Source organism: Helianthus annuus, chromosome 9 (assembly GCF_002127325.2).
Source record: "Helianthus annuus cultivar XRQ/B chromosome 9, HanXRQr2.0-SUNRISE, whole genome shotgun sequence".
Taxonomy (NCBI): domain Eukaryota; kingdom Viridiplantae; phylum Streptophyta; class Magnoliopsida; order Asterales; family Asteraceae; genus Helianthus; species Helianthus annuus.
In genome coordinates, this window is record NC_035441.2 from 188,334,781 (window position 1) to 188,356,658 (window position 21,878).

Genomic DNA, 21,878 nt, shown 5'->3' on the forward strand with positions numbered 1-21,878 from the left:
TAACAAAAAATCTCAAATCTCAGGGACGATTTTGGGAAAAAAGTCAGACGTTTGGATGAAAATGACAAAAAATCCTAAAAGTGAAGACTATATGGTACAAAAAGGTTGTTTTGGATAAAGATGACAAACATGCTCAAACTTCATGGACGATTTTAGTAATTTACTCTATTATTTATTTATCACTCATACTCATCATTAAACATGTTATCGATAACCCGCTTAAAGCCAAACAACTCGTTTATAAATCGTCAACTTATATCAATCATTTAAAAATATGGGTATACACGGGTCGGCTTCGGATTGACCCGAATTAATATGGGTTGGGTTAGGGTTGAAATCTTTGACCCGAATAACAATATGGGTCGGGTTCAAGTTGAACATTTCAACCCACCAACACGTAACACGACAACCCGCTAACCCGACACGATTGTCACCGCTACTTCAAATGATCAAAGAAGCATCCCACCATTAAGGTACCATCATAATTGCTTGAAGTACAGATTGGAGTGAGGAAGACAAGAAGGACGCACGTGACCAAACTGCAGACCGAGCATCACGCACATGGCATCCCTCGAGAAGAAACAAAAATAAAGAAATACAAAAACCCACCCTCCCTCCCTCCCTCCCACTACTTACGTCTCATCATCACTGTTCGTACCCACCACCTCTGACACAGATTCACTCCACACACACGACCATTTATTCAACCAACAACAACAGTCAGTCAGTCAGTCTCATCTATCTCATGGCCGGAACTTCAAATGATTCCTCTTCTTCCTCAATCTCCCCTCTTTCTTCCCCTTCTTCCATCGTTTTTGTCGATTTGTACGGCAAACGTCGTCAGGTTGCTAAGGTTCAGGTTCTCGAGCGTGAGATTGGCTTGCTTCAGGTACTACTACATTACTTCTTACCCTTTTCATTTTGTTTTTCATTTGCATTTTTTTTATTATTGATTTCATTATATATTGTTCAAATTCATCAACATCTAGTTTATAGTTTATTAAGTTGAGTTTGTGACTTATTTTGCCTTTATTGGTTGAAAATGTACAATATTTGCCCCTAGTTGTTGTTTGTATATGGTTGTAATTTGAATGTGGTTTGGTGGGGAATCGGTTTATATAGTTAATAACTTTAATTTCTAGTCTGATCACTTGAACTACCAAATATAGTACACTCCATAGTTGATCAATTATTTTACATTTAATGTTTTAAAAACCGGCCAGTAGTACCGGTTAAACCGTCTGGTACATCCGGTTGAACTGCCCGATACACCCGATTAAACCGTTTTTTAGTCCAATCCGGTATGGTAAAAAACGGATTTTAAAACATTGCATTTTATTACAGTTTAAAAGAATTACTTGTTTTTTAACAAGCTGTTGCAAAAGTTGCTAGGCGCTCCCTAGTCGGTCGACCGGGGAGTTGAGAGTACTCGGTCTATGCGGAGAGTACTCGGGGAGTACTCGGACATGTTAAATTATAAAGAAATTACTTTTTGGAGATTAAATATATGTCAAATAACTCAAATTTACTAATATTTATAACAAAATACGTGAAAATGATATTCATTCTTTAATATGATAGGCATAGAAATTATGTTATATTATTATTTAAGTCAAACTAGGCCCGTGTTGAGCTACTAGATCCAATTCTGGCTGAGGTTGACCGCGTTTGACCGACTCCGAGTAATTAGGCGGAGTCAAAGAAAGTCGCCTCGGCAGCCTGCCTTGTAGCGACTACTCGGGGAGTACTCGGCCTTGGAAACCTTGTTTTACAACCATGGTCAAGCTCTTAGACGATTTTTCGAAATGTTAAAAACTTAAAAAGTTAAACGATTTGTGACGTTTTTTGAAAGTTTGAAAGGTTTAGATAATGTGTGTTACTTGACATGTTTTCTTTGCATAATTACAATTCTTTGTTTGTTATCTTTTGTAAACAGGATGAGATTAAATCACTTGCAGAGCTTGAAGTTGCATCAAGATGCTGCAAAGAGTATGCTAATCTTCATTCTTTCATTTAGAGTAAATTACGTTTTTGGCCCCTGTGGTTGTATCACTTTTACTATATTAGCCCAAAATAAGAATTTTTAACATATCTGCCCCCATGGTCTCTATAACCAACCATTTTGGCCCCTAAGTCTAACCATTTTAGCCCCCATGGTCTATATAACTAACCATTTTGGCCCCCATGATCTCTAGACTTAGGGGCCAAAATGGTTAGTTATAGAAACCATGGGGGCAGATATGTTAAAAATTCTTATTTTGAACCAATATAGTAAAAGTGATATAACCACAGGGGCCAAAAAACGTAATTTACTCAATTATTATATATGATCATGTCAAAATTATATGCTCCTTCACTTTAGTCTTTATATAATAAACTTCTTGTATATTTGACCAACTAATACTGCATACAGACTTGAAGATTATGTAGAAGCTACACCGGATCCACTCGTCGTGATGTATGAATCCTCCTCCTTCACTTCATCCACCGTAGATATTCCCTTTTAGTATAGTTGGTCATTCCGGCCCAATTCATATTTCCCCTATCGTCTCATTATGTCTTATCTCTAGCAAGTCAAACAGAAAAGCAAGTTGACGCATTTTAACGTTTTGTTTAAGAGTAAATTACTTTTTGAGTCCCTGTGTTTTAGTGGTTTTAACCACTTGAGTCCAAAATCAAAAAGTTTAACGCCCTGAGTCCCTAGCCATTTATTTTATAACGTTTTGAGTCCAATTTTATTCATTTTATAACGATTTGAGTCCAAAAAATTGGACTCAAAAAGGTTTAAATTTGGACTCAAAAGGACTCAAATGGTTAATGAAAATGCTTATAGGGACTCAGGTCGTTAAACTTTTTGCTTTTGGACTCAACTAGTTAAAAACACTAAAACACAGGGACTCAAAAAGTAATTTACCCTTTTGTTTATGTGTCGTGGAACAGAAATCAGGTTCGTGGTAGATCCAGAAGCTGCTGGAAAAATCTTTGGTAGATTTCTATTATAAGGCCTTGGTGATTTCATTTAGATAAATCCCCTGTTTATCCTAAATCTTTGGTTTGTCCAGGAGAAAAATTGGCTCGGTGTTACGGTGTTGTTGCTGTTGTGGCTGTTGCAACACAAAAGACCGATGCGCGTGTTTTTCATGTGCAAAAGGCTGCTGTTGTTGGGGTGGTCGAAAGAAGACATGTAGCTCAGGATGTTGCAAGTGTCCCGAGCTTACATGCAACTGTTGCTGCAATCCTACTTGCCCTAAATGTTCGGTTTGTTGCTGTTGTAATCCATGTTCATGCTTTTAAATTACTTGTATGATACGAGATCTAAAATTATAGTAGATCGTTAAATTCGTTGATTGTTTGTAAACGTTATGTCACTGCATAGGTACTTTGAGATAAAGCCCAAAAACCGGTATTCACCTTTCGGTGATTAGTGATATTAGTGATAAGCTTTGGTAACTTGTACCAAAATTATATAAGATCACCAGGCTCTTTGATATCTTTCTGCAGGAATTACATATTCGATGCTCGAGTGTTCGGCGATCAACAAAAACAATAAACTCATCAAATGGTATTATTTACAAGCTATTCAACGGATGGCGCAATGGTAAGCGTCTGATTCCCTTCTAGTAAGAAGTCCAGGGTTGAATGATGGAATGGAGTTCTATTTAAACTTACCTTGCATCCGCAAGAGAGAGAAACATATATTGAAGCAAATTATTTATATCTGCAATTGACCTGAGCTCGTTCCAACGTCCCCGGCTAGAAAAGACCCGTTTACCTCCCAGAGGATGAGATCAGTTTGGCCTCGATCAAGTTCTTGATCTACTAAAGTTTAGCATTTGTTGAATAAATCCTCTACGAAGAATGCAAGTATATATGAATCTACTGCTGCCGATTCAAACCAATATTTTCATTTTCATTAATAATGAAAGGGAAAAATAAGGGTACGTGCTAAAATCGTACAAACTGAATCTGACCCTCTTGCTATAAATTCACCAAACAACTCAAATTCAAAATTCAAAATTGATGATCAAAGAAACACAATTTAATTAAAAACCCCAAATTAAATCTAGTTAAAAAAACTCAATCAACATCAAAATTCAAACAAATAATAAGAGATATTGATGTGAAGAAGCTAAAAAGCAAACAATATAAATCAAATTATAACCAGATCATCAAAACTCAATCGTACAAGACTACATTCAATAAACACGTGCGCAGAATCGTTTAGAAGAAATCTGGATGTGGATGACGATGGCGGTGTTGGTTGTGGTCGGAAACCTTAACGGCGGCGAGGGTGGTGGTCGGATACCATATCGGCGGAATCAAACCACCGTCTTCACTCAGCGAAACCAACACCGCCATCGTCGAACCAGGACAACCCCTTCCACCCCCCATCTTCATCTTTACTTAGACGTGTCTACAGAGTTGCTCAAAAGCTGGTCACGACCCCTTCTGTCTCATCGCTCTCTCTTTCGGTTTCTCTCTAATGTGACCCAGATGAAACCAAATGACAATAAAGTGGCTATTTCCGAGGAAGACACGTCACCTTGGTGATGAGGCTACCACCGTCAAAAGGCCGGGTCTAAGATCAACATCACAACATCTACTATTCATTCTGTTTAGTTATTAACAGATAAAGATTGATCTGTAAATACGTATATAGGTAATTGTTACTTGATAAAAGACATTCTTCATTAGGAAAAAAAAAAGTCAGGGGTGGAGGTTAACCATAGCCTACAGGCAATGTTTAGCAAATACAATTCAAATATAATATTTGTGAAAACAACCCTGCAATCGTTCAATAAAAGGTTTCAAGCTCCAAACGACAATACAAGAAAACAAACGCCTCTCTTGCTTCATGTTTTATAAACTTCCATCTGACAGTGACTGCTTTCCTGCCTGCCCAGTAGCATTCTCTAGTGACCGTATTTCTGAAACTCCCACTCGCTATTGTCTGCGAAACGAAAACATTAAACACTATTTTATAAAGATAATTAAAAAATCATCATGATGATAAATAGCAGTTGTGTACCTAGAGGGCACACTTGACGTGTTTTCAGCCAACGGCTAATGCAATGAAAATGGAACGCATGGTTGCAGACACCTGCGAGATGGTATAGTTTGGTAAAATATTATACAGTAAGATATAATATTAAGGCGTGCAAACAAACTAGCCGCTCGGATTGGATCACACAGGCAAAAGCCAGGAAAACGTAGAGATAATTACTAACGGGGTATTTTTCACTACAGAGAACAAAATTAACATTCAAAACAGTGAATTTTGAACAAACCAGTGATCTCAGGTTCCACCAAAAGAAGGGCCGAGATCAAGCCAAGCTTTAGCTTGTTTAAGCTCTTCAGACAAACAAGTGGCACAAGCTAACAGGATGCGTTACAAGCCAAACTCGATTTTAAAAAAGTAAGCTCAAACTCCGGTTTATCAAGCTTGGGGTCAGCTTGGTTACGCCCCATACATATAAACTAAATAACTTGAATAAATTACAGAAAAAAAATGAGATCTGGGGTGGTGAGCATATTGCCAACATGGAAAGTTTAATGAAACTGAGCAAACAATGTATGAAGTACGAGCCAGATAATTATAAAAAAAGGTTATTAGGAGTGCTTATTTGGTAAGATAAAGTTCGGGGTGGAGAACGTATGTCGAAAAACTAAAACAAGTAGAATAGTGATATGTAAACTTAATAATCAACGATGTCACTCTAAGCTACATTGGGGCTTGGGAAGGGATTATTCCAACATAATCGCACTGTTACTGATTAGATTCTGGTTGTCGTTGTGCCAATTCAATGCAATATCTTGACGGCTTCACTTGACAAGTCTGATGCTTCTAGTATGGGTTGTTACGATGCGCTTATGCATGCGAATGACTCTTTTCACCTTATTGCTTCTAGTGTTGATGCGAATTTTAATGCTACATTGCGATCGATGAAATTTGTTTTTGATCCTGGTCCGATTGTGGTTAACCGGATTTACTTTCCTCGTGTTATTAAGTTGTGTGCCCCTATTGGTTCCTCATTTGAGTCTCGGATTTTGGGCTCTACACCTGTTGATATTACACAAATAGTGCAGAATTCTACATCTCATGCCCAAGGGTTATGGGCGTACATGTATGCACGGGCTGTTAAGGGAAATCATTTTCCAAGTAGAGGTTCTGCTACCCTAATTGTTAGTCCTAATTCATATTTTGGGGGTGAATGGCCATAGTTGGGACTCATTTATTTTTTATCGTTCTATTTTTCTTGTGAAGCATCAATTGCACAGGGATGTAGCAACATTAGATTCTATTGCTGAGACTATTTTTTATTCTCCTACTTCACTTTTGGGCTCCACTATTGGGGTGCCATATCCCACCACTTATGTTCCACTTCCAGATCACTCGACTATTTGGTTGTCTATTTTTCCAGATATATTCAATCCATTCGCTCGAAAACACGTGCATGATTTAACAGATTTATATCAAATCACTTCATGGTCTTGGTCACAACATTTGATCTATTACAAGGATGCATATTGTAACAAACAACCGCTAATAATAGACAAAGATCCTAGATCAACTGTCCCTACTCAAAAAGCACGAGCATGGTTCTGGATCATAGGCAACATTATAACTCCGTACAATGTGAAGAGAATGTTGAGTGTAGGGTTACCGGCTGAATTGGTGTTGCAAACTACGACTGTCATTTAACCGAGCACTATAACTTGGGTCCAAAGCTGGTTCATGATTATTCTGGCACAACTTTTATTTTCCTACAGCGGCCTGAAGGCTATGAATTTGCTTGCAACTCGCTCACTAAATGGAACTTGCAAACTGCAGCAGCCGTTCAGAGGAAAACAGCAATCCTACATCATTTACCTGGACACTCTAATGTGGCTTCAATTCACAGGGCTTATGGCGATTTGGTTGAAGCTCATTTCGTCATTAGACTTTGTCTTGAAGATGAAGATTCACCTCTCAACACTCTAGACTTTGGGCTATTAGATTTGTTTCCACCGGAGGAAACTTTTGGTGATGGGGTTGGAAGTCCTTCCTATGTGATACCTAAAGTTTTGTTAAAACAATATTTGAAGTGGTTTGGGGGCACAAACTTGACTTTTCATCTGACCCATCACACAATATTTTAAGCAGTCTTGAGATTTTACTGAAAGAAGTTTTGTCAAACTGCATGGAACTGGTATTTCAACAACGGTAGCTGGTTGGAGAGACGTCAGATTCTTAGATTGATCAATACCTCTGTTCACCTGCAAATTGGTATTATAGGAAGTGGTGCCTATGTTAATCTTGCTAGTAATGTGGTTGGCAGTACGCTTCCTAATACGGGTTCCCTAACGTTTCTGTCAATTGCATTGCCACCTTCAAAGGTTCACCCAATCGCACAGTTGAACCACGACCTCACATCCTTTTCCGCCCTTCATGGACATAAACCACCAAACATAATACATTTCCTCCATGATCTTATCAGTCCTGCTGTTTTGGATACCCACAAACCACCAGAGTTCATTTGTGTCAAGTAGTCAACAATTTATTACTAGTCCACAACCGTCTGGCCACAAAGAAAGTAGCTCATTGGAAAGTCGTTTCAGTTTATTCCACTCTTTTTACAACCTTACACCTTGAGGACAAGGTGTATTTGAAAGAGGGGAGTAATGTTATGAACCGGACCCGGACCCTGGCCCAACCAGCCCAACTAAGGCAGCCCAACAAAAGAAATAGGAATGTCGTAGGATATAATGAAACGGAGCAGAGCAAATAGGGCATGACAATTATGAGTATCAGTGTGCATCTTCTTCTTCTAATCTTTATGTTTCTGATATCCCATCCCCTTACTCTAAACTTATCTTGTTTCTTACTTGTAATCATTTACAAAAAATACTAGAAATCAATCAGATTATATTCTCATTTGTATCGTTGTTTAGTTGTGAAATATCTATTCACAACATATCCCATCCAAGAGACTGTCAGAATCGCAAGAATACGAATCAACCTCCTCAACTAACTATCCCTACCAAAGTGACAAGTTCTTAGTTACATTTGCCAGATTAGCGTAATAATCTTCAATAAAATACAAACCACAAATGTAACAAAGATCTCTCAAGTATGAGTGTATTTGCTCCATTAAACGCAACAAGATAGGATATATGAACTTCCATATAATATCCAGTGTACTAAACCATCTAATAGAAAAACTAGATAACATGTTTTTTCTTATAGGGTCACAAATTGTTACTTTACTAACTAATTACCAAAAAACTCAAAAAACAACTAAGACCATGCGTAATGGTTAAACACTATAATGCCCCCACCATGGGGCGTTTTGCGCCATGTGGCGTCCTAGTCAGCAAGGGGGCATTATAGCAAAAGTGGTGTAGTGGGTATAACGCCCCCATAATGCCCCATTCAATCCTTAAAAAAAAAAAAAAAACAAAGTTATTTCTTATTGGTGGGTCAAACATAAGTCAAACCTCCAACCAAGCAAAATGGCGTTTTAATAATCACGCCGGGAGGATTTTTTTTCAAAAAAAACGCCCCAAAACGCCCCATGTAATGGGGGTTTGGGCGTTTTTGGGCGTTATAATGCAATTTTTTTTAAAAAAAACGCCCCACTACGGGCAGTCTAATGATCAGTCATAACTCATACCAGCTTTACAATCACAGCATATATTCACACTAACACAACTACAAACATATAAACAAGTACTGTGCACAGAAAACTAGGGTTTAGAACTGAAAACTTACCCCAAGCAACAGTACACTCTTCGCTAGTAGCGCTAGCCTGATTAGCTTGACATTCAATACCTGAATAAATCAAAACACATAAGAGTTAAGACTGGATCCATCCAACAACAAAATCAATTTTCAGTTAAAAAAAAAAAAAACACTCACATAGATCCATGATGTGATTTCTACAAATCGCACAGTTGTCAACAACAATATCTGCATCAATCAAAGCACAAACAACATCAAACAGATTTTAATCATAAAAAAAACATAAAATCAGAATTAGGGTTTTGAAATATCGACCCCAAGCCCAAAGAGCGACGGCGTTCCACTTCTTGATTTCAAAACGCTTCGGTTTCTTTGAAGATGATGAAGGACCTGGAAGACTCGATGAGTCACCGGCGGGAACCATCGCTACGTCTGAATCCATTGAAATTCAACGAAATCGCCGGTAAACTGGTCTAGGGTTAAAAAGTGCAAACGAATTGGATTTGGTAATTTCAATATTTTATATGATAACTAGGGGGTGTTTGGATTAGCTTATTTCGGAGCAATTTATAACTTATTCACTTATAAAAGTTAATAAGATGTTTTATAGTGTTTCGATTAGCTTATTTAAGATGATTTTATGTGGTGAGAAGTTGTTTTTGAAAAGTTATTATTTGTAACTTTTTACTTATGATTTAGGGGTTGTTTGACAACATCTGAATGGTTAAGTGCTGAAGTAGAAAGAGGTCTGCCATTAAGTGTTGAATCAGTAAGAGGTCTGAATCATTAAGAGCCTGTATAATGATTAACAGTTTAGAGGCAAATGTTTGACCAATTCAGATTAAGGTCTTAATCATTCAGACTTAATATAATACTTAACCATTCAGAGGCAAATGTCTGAACCATACAGACATCTACTTGTGAAACAAACAGTCTGAACCATTAAATGCTGAAACAGTAAGAGGTCTGAACCATTAAAAGACTTATTAAGAAGTAAACAAACAGCCCCTTATATAAGTTAATAAGTTTTTTTGAGAAGGAAACCCAAACATCGCGTAGTCTAACTGTTATCAGTTTTGTAGCCTGGAAATTCGTCATGTTATCTTTTCTAAATGCAAATCTTCAAAAATCCTTATTTTAAATCGATGCTTTAATAAATTAAAAAAACGATTTGTTAGGTTTGACTTGTCTACCTATTCTTGATTTCTTCACTATGATTATGCGGTTATCATTTGGTAAAACTACATATATATAGATTTACGAGTTAAATTCCTGGTTTGTGTCATTTTGACAGTTTAGTTTAAATGTTTCATTTTCGCATGTGGGTTCAAAAAGGTTTCACCGTTGCCATTTTAGTCCACTGTGTTAACTTCATCCATTTTTTATGTTAATGAGAAGGGTAATTCGGTCATTTTATATGGTTGAATTACCCTTCTAGTTAACAGAACTACATATAAAATGACCGAATTGTTCTTCTCGTTAACAGAAAAAATAGATTAAATTAACCTAGTGGACTAAAATGGCAACGGTGAAACCTTTTTGGACCCATAACCGAAATGAAACTTTTAGACTAAATCGGCAAAATGACCCAAACCATAGGGACTAAAATGACACTTAACTCTATATGTAAAATGATAAATAACGGTGAAAGAGAGATACGATGATGTGGACATGTTTATTAACAAGCACAGGGTCGTGCCATCAACGCATGGGGTCGTGCCTCCCTCAAGATACCAACAAGAAAAAGATAAACATAAACAGATAAGAGACACATGATCGTGTCCAACCAAAGGTCATGCTTGGCTAATCTCTTACATTACTTAGTGAAGTATTACTTTTTATTTCCAAGCTTTGGATAACTTTTTAATTGAGTATGTATCAATGACTTTAAGAACTAATTTTTAATATTGAAAGTGAACTTTATTCTATCATCTCTTCATATTTTGTTGATTCACTCATTCGTGCCCGGGTTAACTTTTAGTTAGTACAGGGTCGTTGAGGGAAAATAGGTTAAAAGTTTGAATTGTCACAAAAACATTTCTTAATTGAGACTGTTGCTAACCAATATGTCAAAGTTGGGATTACGAAATACAATTTTCCCAAAGTTAAATACTAGTAATTTTTTATACGAAGATCATATAAACTATTCCTTAAGAACCTTTGATAAGTTGGATGACGTCACTACACGAGTACATGTGATGTATATTTAGTGAAGTTTGAGAAAAGATTGGGACCATTTTTGTGAAAGTTATTAAATCGGCCTTGACATTTAGGAAGTTGCTACACATTTTATCAAAACAAACAAGTTAATAAAAGTCATGATGTTGCCATGATGTTGGGTGTTGTTCACTCGTTTAGTTTAGTATGGGTTGAAAATAAAAATTACGTTTTCTGTTTTCAACTTTAATTAAAGTTTATGTAGATTTATTTCTGAAATCAAGGATGGTTGATTCATATCTTGTATAGGTGACTAAATGTTTCTATAAGTATTATGTTGTTGTATCTTGAGTTTATGAAAGTTTAAGAATACCCAATTCAAGGTTCATTTAAATTTCTTTAAAGTTTGATTATCCAGTCATTCAATCATATAAGTACACAAATTACTTTAAGTTGTTATGTAACCGTCCAATGGAGTTTAATACGTTTAAAAAACATGTCAAACGAATAATGTTGTGGGATCAATTCAAGAAACACGTAAGAAATAAATAAATATAAATAAACTAATTATATAACAACATATCATAGACCTTCATACATATTGATGTTAACATGAGTCGATGATAATTTGAAAAATATGAGCCAAAAGAATAAAAAATAAAAAAATATTCATAGATGCCGTGGTGGAACACTGGAACTACAGAACAAGAAGCATCTGGGCCCACAAATAAGTGGTCCCCATGTGGAATTCCGTTATAAATTTATACAAACAAAAAATCAGATTGAAAGAAGATCAATCAGACCAGAGGGTAACAACAAACCACCAATAATCGCCGGCCACCGGAATCTTATCCTCACCATGAACTCAATCCGCAACACCACCACCTTCTCAGACTCCGATGATGTCAACATGGCCGAAATGAAACATAATCAAACCGCCATATACCGGTGCACAACCCGCCGGAGAATTTGGCCGTTAAGGCGGAAGAAGAAGAAGCTGCCGACGGTGAGACTTGGCGGAAAGCGGCAGCTGCTGGTGAAAATATTCAGACGAATTCGAATCAGATGGATGAAGATGAAGAAGGCATGCACCTTGAAGAAGCTAAAAGAGTATTATTATTCGGTACTCAAGGACGTTATTGCAGCCGGAGGAACGTTCGAGACGTATCAACAGAGGCTTATGTTAGAATCGTCGTTCGCCGTCCCTGTAATGGGCCTTTCGTTCAACACATACCATTGATCGAGTTGCCACTCCTGTACTGCAGATTGATTTATCGCAGTAGCTAAGCTGACCCTACCAATAGCTTTGCTATCTAAGGGATTTACTGGGTATGCTTGTTCAGACGTGTTAAGTTTCTAATGATGTCCCAAAACAGTTAAATATTGCATGGTAATTAAATGTCTTATTACTTGCTTTGTTTTTGTTTTTTTTTTTTAATTTTAATATCGCCTTTATATTCAACATATCAGATATAAAAATGTTGACAACTTTGTTTTTGCAAGACAACAAGATCATATTTATTGTAATTATATGACAATTTGTTGTATATTGGAATCAATAAAACAGCAATTCCAACTCATAGTGTCATGTGGTATTTGTCGGGGAAAACACTAGCCAATAAAAACAGATACGGGTCACCGTGATTCCTGAATTCGTGATGTGATTACATTCAATATAATAATAATAATAATAATAATAATAATAATAATAATAATAATAATAGTAATAATAATAATCTTTTGCTAATGATTAAAGATCAATCTTGTAAATTTGGGTCTTTTTAAACCAATCAGTGTTGATAAATTTTGATACCAAATAAGTTTATTAAGCCTATGAGTTTTGAGACTTATTTATTGTAGAGTTGTTTCACGAATGAGGTGAGTTCAAATCAATGGTGATTCACTCTCATAACAATTCAAGTCGAATTGGAAACTAAGCTAGTATTGAATTCGAGTCAACTGATGATACAGTGACAAAGTTCAAGCTACCATAGACCAAATGTTTATATGAGCCGAGTAGCTTGAGTCACATCAGTTGTGTACATTATTGATATGGCATTTTTGCATTTTCTGTAAAATTATTTTGATGTGAAATGTATTGTAACATTTTACCATTAATTATTAATGATTTTCAAAAGAAAAGCATGCCCTTATAGAATTTCAATAGGTGCGTAAGGACGTAAACCACCGGTTAAAGATTTGTTTATCTATAATATATAGTTTTGGCAGCTATATCAGAACTGTGTTTTACATGTTGTTTGTTATGTATGTACTCCGTATATATGTAGAAGGTTATTAAGTAAAAAAAGGTTATTTCTAACGTGATAATAAAAAGAAAAGCTCGTCTTCATTAAATAACATTCTGATTTTTCAGTTATACTAAAATATCCCTTTAAATATACAACTAACTCTAGCGACAAGTACCCAATCAGAGAAACAACCTATTTTGACCCGAACTTAGCTTAACTGTTACGTACTCAACACAACCAGTTCGCTTTGTCAAATTTGATACAAAGAGAAAAAACATCACTTGTAGTTGTCTACATTTAAACTTGATCGTATACTTTTTCTCTCTGTTGCAATAAAAGAAAATTCTATCTAAAACTTTATTTTGATTTAAGATACTTGATGATTTAGAAGATAGGTGTTTTTTTTACTGTAAAAGAGAAAGTGACTTATTTTCAAATGTAACACTTATTAGTTTCTATCAAGTAGGAGTGTAGGACAATTACATAGAAAAAATTTACTTCGTTCTATTTTAACATTCATTATCTATTTTAACATTCATTATCAAACATTTTATTAAACCCGTTTTGATAAGATTTTAGATTCTTGTAGTTTTTATTAACTAGAAAAAATCACATGGAGTATATTTTTTTTAATGACGAATTTGTTTAATACTGTCACTTATATGACTTGAACTCATGACGTCCAAACCTTAAGTGTTTTTACTTCTTCTGCTATTGGGTCACCTATCAGGTATGGGAATTTCTATTTTCTTTTTTGATCCCTTCAATTGTGTCACTGTCATGTGTATTTATATTACTTTTTCACTTGTTGTCTTGTTGAGGTGGGTTTGATTTCTCCAGTGTTGATTTATTAGTAAGTTGTATCGAGTGATTTGATGGTGAATGCATAGTCGAAATTTGACATTGACTGTGGTTCTTCTATTGAAATTTGTTGCCCATTTTTAAATATTTCACATTAGACGGTCAATAAATGGCTCGACCGTGAACCTCTTACTCATCAAATTTCTCAAATTGTACTCGGTGCATGTGGTGTGGTCAATTTGCTTAACATTAAGAGTAAGTTTATTTGTTTATAGCCACTTATTGTAAGGATGTTGAACAATTATACATGAAAGGTCGTAAAGTTATAAATATATGAATATGTGTATTTAGTATTCATCTCATATGTTATGTTTTTCTTTATCATATTCAAAACTTATAAATTGAATTTGGACATGTAATTACCAACAGTATGTTGTCAAGTAATAGTATATATTTATCATTTTAATTAATCCCATGACACCATAACTTGTATTACATTACATAAAAGTTTACATCCTGAAGGGGTATGGTCCCAGATCTCGCGTCAGCATCGACCGCGAGTGACCATTACCCTTATCAAAACCCCCACTAGCTAACAACCTACTTGTGTTCGTGCGGGAACGCGTCGACACAGTGGTTGAATCCAATCTGCCCAATGATGGAGGACTTACCTAGAATATGAGAACGGTATAGTGATGCGGCTGGCACCGCATCTGGTGTATGAAAACGGAAGTATTCACAGCGATACGGCCTGGCACCGCATCCAGTGAACACTTCTATCAATACAGGGAAGCTGGATAACAGCAACAGTCACCACAGACGACGATGCGGCCTGGCACCGCATCTCGCGTATTTCTTGATCAAAGAGTGAGACGCGGGAACATCTACAGTTACCGCAAACAGCGATGCGGCCTGCACCGCATCCTGTCTACTCATCAAGTGGGACTGACACCACAGAGCAAGTAGCACCAATGGCAGCCGCCTGTCAGGTCTATGTAAGCGACAGACTGACGTGGCGTCGCCTCCCCGGCCGACATGTCTGACACACCTGCAAAGGTGCAGCATGCCGTCAGTCTATCCATCCACCTCCTCCTTCACTGCTCGGCTATAAATACCAACCCCAAACCAGGTTTGAGGTATCTCTTCACAACTCTCTCACTACTACTACTATCATACTTTGCTTCCCAAGCAGACTACTGATTCTCACGCCGGAGAGTGGTAACAAGGAGCACCCCCCACCCCATCCTCCTTGTTACGAGTCACGGTTTATTTCCTTGTGCAGGAGATCAACCGGCAGGCGATCCAGTCAGCGATCCTCGAGAGGAAAGGATTAACCCTTCTTGGCGAGACCTGTGTGTTAACCCTGCCCGGTTAACCATTGTTTCATCACATCCAAAACAGATAAGTTATGTTTGAATAGTGTATTATAACTTAAACATATTTTAAAATGGATTTTTCAACGTTTTACTTTCTATCAAAATATTTATTAAAATCATATCTAACTGATATGTGAAATCAAGTTTTAATTTTAGAAACCAAGATTTCTTGTGACATGTTCTAGGGTTAGAGTCTTTGAGAGCAAAGCTGAGAGTAAATAGTTTTTCTTAGAACAACAAACTTACACAATCCTTAATTTTACTTTTAAATATTACGAGTATGGAATCAGAACCTACACCATTTAGGGGACATTATTTTACTACACTCATCGGAATCCCTAGAGTACAAGCCATTTGGTAGCTTAGAGTAAATAGTAGCTTGTGGAATTTCGAGGGATCTGAAAAAGATCTAAGGGGCTGTTTGGTAACTACTGAATGGTTAAGTGTTGAAACAGTTAGATGCTTGAACCATTAAGTGCTGAATCAGTAAAAAGTCTGAGTCATTAAGAGCCAGTATAATGTTTAACTATTCAGAGGTAAATGTCTGACCAATTTAAATTAGAGGTCTTAACCATTCAGACTCAGTATAATGCTTAACCATTAAGAGGCAAATGTCTGAACCATTCAGACATATGCTCGCGAAACAAACAGTCTGAACCTTTAAGAGGTCTGAACCACTAAGAGCCTCATTGAAAACTAAACAAACAACCCCTAACCTGTATCTCTATTTATTATGTTCCCCTGGCATCTCATCCAACACCAAGCAAAGGAGGTTACATTTCTAAGTGTTTAGTAAAAGATTTGGGCTAATGAGGTGGTGGTGAAGTGGTAAAAGATTTGATTTTATCGTGATGTGATGAATTTCGCCAATAGTCTATTTAGAGGATTCGTTAGCCGTTAAAAAAAAAAAAGTTTAGGTTTATCCTTTAGAGGCATATTCGAAGATGTCTTCGCTCATCAAGTAGTTTAGGTTGATTATTATATTTATATCTCAAATCTTCAAGAGTTTTGTCATCTCTCCCACATGCAATACAAACACAATCTGCTTGGTGTGCAATAAAGGTCGCTTACCAAAGTTTATCTAAAAATAACTTTTTTTTTATTCTTTTGTATTTACCCTTATGTTTTGTTGTCATAAGACAAAAGAAACAATAAAGCACTTATGCTAACAAATTATTCTTAAATAAGTTAAAAGAAACATATTTGGACGATATCAACCACTAACCAAAATCATGAAAAACGACAGTACACAAAAGTCGTGTACATTTATAAAATTGTTCAAAAAAGTCATATAGCTATCTTATAAATCATTTACAATTTTGCAGAGTAGTGATATCAAGTATGGAATTCAAGATCAAGACCTCTAAGTCACCCTGAAATTTGTAATCACTCCAACAAATATATAACCCGTGTCATTTGGTATATAGGGTGGGGTTCTAGAGTGAACACTAATGTATTTGCGAACTGAGTGAACAAATCCTGGCCATTGATCTACACACGTGTATGGCCAGGATCTCATCATCAAATCGTAAAATACACTAATGTATTTTAACATCAAATCCTGGCCATTGATCTACACATGTGTATGGCCAGAATTAGTTCACTCAGTTCGCAAGCTACACTAGTGTTCACTCTTGAACCTAATCCTTGGTCTGTGTGTGTATATATATATATATAGAGAGAGAGTTGATGCCCCGACGATGGTTTAGCAGTCATTGATCATTAATGATCGGTGATATTTAGCATGAGGTGAAGGTACATGGCTATAAATTACTCGTTTATTTTTAATTTATTGTCACTTCTGGTAGTTTTCTCTTTTTTAGTCGTGATACTGTTAAAACAATGGTATGGAAGTTGATGAACCAGAAAATAACAATCACACACAAAGAAATAGCGACAAAACGTGACCAAAAATCTTATTAACCCAAACCAAAAAAGTTCCCCCCAAAAAACCCTAGATCTTACAACTGTAAGATCAATACAAAAGGAACGATACAACCAGAGGTGATGATCATCCACTGATGATCACCTATACCAACAATATACAGGAATCTCTCTAACAGATGAGAGATTCAAAGATCCAACGATGAAACTTCAACAAACCCTAACTTTACAGTGAAAGTGAAAAACAAACAATGAAAGAGATCTAGAACTCTCCAACTGATCAAGGCTTTTTATATTCTCGAACACAGCATGTTACACCCAGGTCTTCAACTATTGCATTTTGTCAGCTGCAGTCCTTATTGTTACAACAAGCACCCTGAGATATTTTAACCACTTGCAAACCAACTTGTAACAAACATAACAGATCAGATATAACCGGCCCAAAGCCCATCTATCACATAAGCTCAAATAAGAGCCCAATAAATAAAATAAAGTCTAGACTGATATAAAGCCCAGAATGAAACAAATAACATAACATGTTATTTTAACATCCCCCCTTCATTCTACAGCTTTAAACAGATTTATAAGACTAAGCCTTTCACAAAAAACATCATGTTGACCTCCACTTAGGCCTTTTGTAAACACATCAGCCAATTGACTATCTGAGTCAATTTTCACAGTTCGAATAAAACCAGAAGCAATTTTCTCTCGAAGAAAAAACAAATCCAACTCAAAGTGCTTTGTTCTTTCATGAAAGACAGGGTTAGCTCCAATTGAAATGGCAGCACTACTATCACAGTATAAATTCAAGGGCACTTTACAGTTAACATTCAGTTCTTTTAAAACATTCACAATCCAAATAAGTTCACAGGTGGCTGAGCACATAGCTCTGTACTCAGCCTCTCCTGATGATCTAGACACAGTGCTCTGTTTTTTACTCTTCCAAGAGACCAAATTACTACCAAGAAAGACACAGTAACCAGACACAGACTTTCTAGTCTGCAAACACTTACCCCAATCTGAATCAGCATAACAAGATACCTCAAGATTGTTTCCCTTTTTAAACAACAACCCTTTACCTGGACATGACTTGAGATATCTTAATAATCTCAAAGCAATTTTAAGATGACCCACTAAAGGCTTATGCATATACTGACTTAAAAACTGAACTGCATAACAAATGTCAGGACGTGTTAAGGACAAGTAGATCAACTTACCAATTAATTTTTGATAATTAGTAATGTCAACAACTTCCTCTTTTTCACTACTGAGTTTGTTATGCACAACATGACTTGGCTCAATTGGGGTGTTAACCGGCTTACACCCAAGATACCCAAATTCAGCCAACAAGTCCAAACAGTATTTTCTCTGGTTTAGACACAACCCAGCTTTATCATATATAACTTCTAAACCTAAAAAATACTTTAACACACCCAGGTCTTTAATTTGAAAACTGTTGCTAAGCAGACCTTTTATTCTATTAATTTCATCAATATTGTTGCCCGTAACAACAATATCATCTACATACACTAATAAAGCAACAAACACAGAACCTTTGTTCATGACATACAAAGAATGATCACACTGACTCTGCACAAACCCAACACTAATCAACACATCAGTTAATTTTTCGTTCCACTTTCTGGGAGCCTGCTTTAAACCATACAAAGACTTTATTAATTTACACACTTTATTATCACCTTTAGTATAATACCCCTCAGGAAGTGTCATGTACACATTTTCAGTTATAGAACCATACAAGAAGGCGTTGTTTACATCTAATTGATATAAACTCCACCCATTTTGAACAGCAAGACTTAATATACACCTAACAGTAACCATTTTCACAACTGGTGAAAATGTTTCCCCAAAAATCCAAACCTTCCCGCTGGTTGTACCCTTTAGCAACCAGCCTAGCCTTATATCGCTCTATCTCACCATTTGCCTTGTATTTTACTTTAAAGATCCATTTGCACCCTATAGGCTTTCTGTTAGCAGGTAATTCAACCACCTCCCAAGTGTTATTTCGAAGCAATGCTTCCATTTCTAGATTCATTGCTTCAACCCACTTGGGATCATTAACTGCTTCTCTATATGTACTAGGTTCTATAGTTTTATTTAACCCACTAATAAAAGAAACAGAATCACCAGACAAGCATGCATAATTGACCACTCTATTAATGTCATATCTAACACTATTATTTAACACATAGTCTTGATAACGTTTCGGAACAGAAGTAGGCCTAGAAGACCTTCTAATACTACCACCAGTTCCCTCAGATGGGTTGATCTCATCATTTGACACAGCCGTGTCCTCTGCCACGCCTGACTCCTCTCTATCACTACTATCTACACTAGACTCTATATTATGATCTAAATCAACAGGTCCAGGAGTGGCAGAAGTAGAGGGAATCGGCTGCTGAGCCTCACTAACTATGTCATGAGACCTATTTGCACCCTCTTCATCATTGGGAGTTTGAGGAATTTCAGTTGAAAATGCTTCATAACGGTCAAAAAAATTTACATGATTTAAACTTTTGTCTACATCAATGTTACCCATATCAATATCAAGGAGTTTAGACTTGAAAGGAAAAACATGTTCATAAAATTTTACATCCCTAGAAAAATATACCTTTTTCTCATCTAAACTCCACAACTTATACCCTTTTTTCACATTTGAATATCCAATTAAAACACACTTATCAGCATGATAAGCAAACTTATCAGATTCATTTAACACAGTACTGAAGCATAAACACCCAAAAGACCTCAAATGAGACAAGGAGGGTTCAAAACCAAACATCAACTCATATGGACTCTTACCTCCTAACACAGACGAAGGAAGCCTGTTAATCAAATACACAGCAGTTAGAACACAATCACTCCAAAACCTCAGTGGTAGCCCACCCTGAAACATCAATGCCCTGGCTATGTTTAAAAGATGTCTATGTTTACGTTCAACTACACCATTCTGCTGTGGTGTATATGAACAGGAGGTTTGATGCAAAATACCTTTTTGTTTCATAAAAAAGTTCATCTGATTATTCACAAATTCAGTTCCATTATCACTACGAAACACTTTCACTTTAGTTTTAAACTGAGTTAAGATAAGCTCATAAAAATCTTTTAAATTTTCGAAAACCTCCATTTTATTTCTAAGAAGATAACACCAAACAGATCTAGTATAGTCATCAACAACAGTTAAAAAATACTTGTATCCTTCATAACTAGTAACCCTATAAGGACCCCATAAGTCTAAGTGCACTAAATCACCAATGCCCTTAGACTTATGATCACTCAACGGAAATGGTACTCTAACTTGCTTTGACTTATGACAAATTTCACATGGATCATGCTCAACAGTTTTAATTTCAAGCTTATCTTTTAACACAGCCAGAACCTGATCAGAAGGGTGGCCTAACCTACTGTGCCACACATTAGATTTATCAACACTATTATAACACAAATTTACACTATTACCATGTCTACCCACATAATACAGCCCATTTTCCTGGTTACCAATCACCAGGACTTTCTTTGATTTCAAATCCTGTAACATACAATTACTTTCATTAAACAATACAGCAATATTATTGTCTTTTGCTAACTTATGCACTGACAGCAGATTGACACTATAACCAGGAACAAAGAAAACATCTTTTAAAACAACATTATTAATCAGTTTCAATTCACCAATCTTTATGACATTTACACTAGTTCCATTTGGATGACCAACTTTTAAACCACATTCAGAAACATCAACACAGTTAATCATATCCTTATCAGTATTTACCATATGTTGATTTGCCCCCGAATCAACAACCCATCTATAACCATGTTCAAAATTAACAAAACTAGAACAACTAACAAAGTTATTCACATAACTAGACTCACCTGCCATGTTAGACTTTTGCTGCTCTCCTTCTGACTTTTCACCAATTAAACTCATCAACTTAGTAATCTGCTCAGAAGTAAAAGGAAGAGCAGATGCAACAGAACTAGAAGGAGCAGCAGACTGGTTTGACCTGCTATTCACATTGTTCCTACCTGACTGACCTACAGATCTCTTTTTCATACCAGGAGGATATCCAATTATCTCAAAACATCGATCAACAGTATGACCCAACATATTACAATGAGTACATTTCAACACAGAGTTAGAACCCCTAAAATTTCTCCTAGATGAACTTTGATTAGGTTGACTAGATCTAGCAACATAAGAAACACTTTGACTCTTAGACCCACCACTAGAGAGTCTATGTGACTCTTCTCTAGAAACAATTGAGAAAGCAACTTTCACAGATGGAAATGATTCTCTTGTCAAAATATTGGTTCTCACAGGCTGATACACATCATCCAGCCCCATGAGAAACTGCATTAACTTTATAAGAGCAGAGAAATCATTATAATCCTTAGCAGCTTGACAAGAACATGAAGGCAATTGAAGCATTGCATCAAACTGCTTCCACATTGTTGTCAACCTGTTATAATACTCAGCAACAGTACTACCATTTTGAGCTATACAGTTTATCTTTTTATACAGATCATAGACAACAGAACCATCAATTTTATCAAAAGATTCTTTTAAATCAGTCCATACTTCAGAAGCTAGTTTAGAAAAAACTTGACCAAGAAACAGTTCTTCTGAAACAGAATTCAACAACCACGTAAGTACAACAGAATTGCACC

General features: G+C 36.2%; 3 protein-coding genes across 4 annotated transcripts; 1 reads left to right on the forward strand and 2 right to left on the reverse strand.

Annotated features, from left to right (window-relative positions):
* Positions 1-604: 604 nt before the first annotated feature.
* LOC110880260 (guanine nucleotide-binding protein subunit gamma 3) lies at positions 605-3,893 on the forward strand. Its single transcript, XM_022128846.2, has 5 exons — positions 605-889; positions 1,937-1,989; positions 2,414-2,458; positions 2,941-2,985; positions 3,063-3,893. Exons 1-5 carry the CDS (start codon positions 746-748, stop codon positions 3,292-3,294), a joined length of 519 nt encoding a protein of 172 aa, XP_021984538.1. The 5' UTR covers positions 605-745; the 3' UTR covers positions 3,295-3,893.
* A 771-nt stretch (positions 3,894-4,664) lies between these two features.
* Positions 4,665-9,240, reverse strand: LOC110880261 (RING-box protein 1a). The gene is made up of 5 exons (XM_022128847.2): positions 9,038-9,240; positions 8,900-8,950; positions 8,753-8,812; positions 5,030-5,101; positions 4,665-4,951 (listed from the first exon to the last, which is right to left on the reverse strand). Exons 1-5 carry the CDS (start codon positions 9,162-9,164, stop codon positions 4,914-4,916), a joined length of 348 nt encoding a protein of 115 aa, XP_021984539.1. The 5' UTR covers positions 9,165-9,240; the 3' UTR covers positions 4,665-4,913.
* A 10,175-nt stretch (positions 9,241-19,415) lies between these two features.
* LOC118482295 lies at positions 19,416-21,283 on the reverse strand. 2 transcript variants are annotated; one of them, XR_004868300.1, is made up of 3 exons: positions 21,084-21,283; positions 20,670-20,739; positions 19,416-20,035 (listed from the first exon to the last, which is right to left on the reverse strand). XR_004868300.1 is itself a non-coding variant. In XM_035978050.1 (2 exons), exons 1-2 carry the CDS (start codon positions 21,262-21,264, stop codon positions 20,016-20,018), a joined length of 615 nt encoding a protein of 204 aa, XP_035833943.1. In that variant the 5' UTR covers positions 21,265-21,283; the 3' UTR covers positions 19,416-20,015. The 2 variants fall into 2 exon arrangements, 1 of the variants encoding a protein (XP_035833943.1); XM_035978050.1 differs by having other exon boundaries at positions 20,670-21,283.
* Positions 21,284-21,878: the final 595 nt, after the last annotated feature.

Excerpts from the sequence above, each read along its gene's own strand:
- LOC110880260 (XM_022128846.2), top strand. The coding sequence starts at position 746 with ATGGCCGGAACTTCAAATGATTCCTCTTCTTCCTCAATCTCCCCTCTT. Across the intron at positions 890-1,936 it reads GTGAGATTGGCTTGCTTCAG|GATGAGATTAAATCACTTGC; the intron begins GTACTACTACAT and ends TTTTGTAAACAG. Across the intron at positions 2,986-3,062 it reads AGCTGCTGGAAAAATCTTTG|GAGAAAAATTGGCTCGGTGT; the intron begins GTAGATTTCTAT and ends TGGTTTGTCCAG.
- LOC110880261 (XM_022128847.2), bottom strand. The coding sequence starts at position 9,164 with ATGGATTCAGACGTAGCGATGGTTCCCGCCGGTGACTCATCGAGTCTT. Across the intron at positions 8,951-9,037 it reads CGTCGCTCTTTGGGCTTGGG|ATATTGTTGTTGACAACTGT; the intron begins GTCGATATTTCA and ends TGATTGATGCAG. Across the intron at positions 4,952-5,029 it reads ACGTCAAGTGTGCCCTCTAG|ACAATAGCGAGTGGGAGTTT; the intron begins GTACACAACTGC and ends TTCGTTTCGCAG.
- LOC118482295 (XM_035978050.1), bottom strand. The coding sequence starts at position 21,264 with ATGAAAAAGAGATCTGTAGGTCAGTCAGGTAGGAACAATGTGAATAGC. Across the intron at positions 20,036-20,669 it reads GTATTATGTGGGTAGACATG|GCTTCCTTCGTCTGTGTTAG; the intron begins GTAATAGTGTAA and ends TTTGATTAACAG.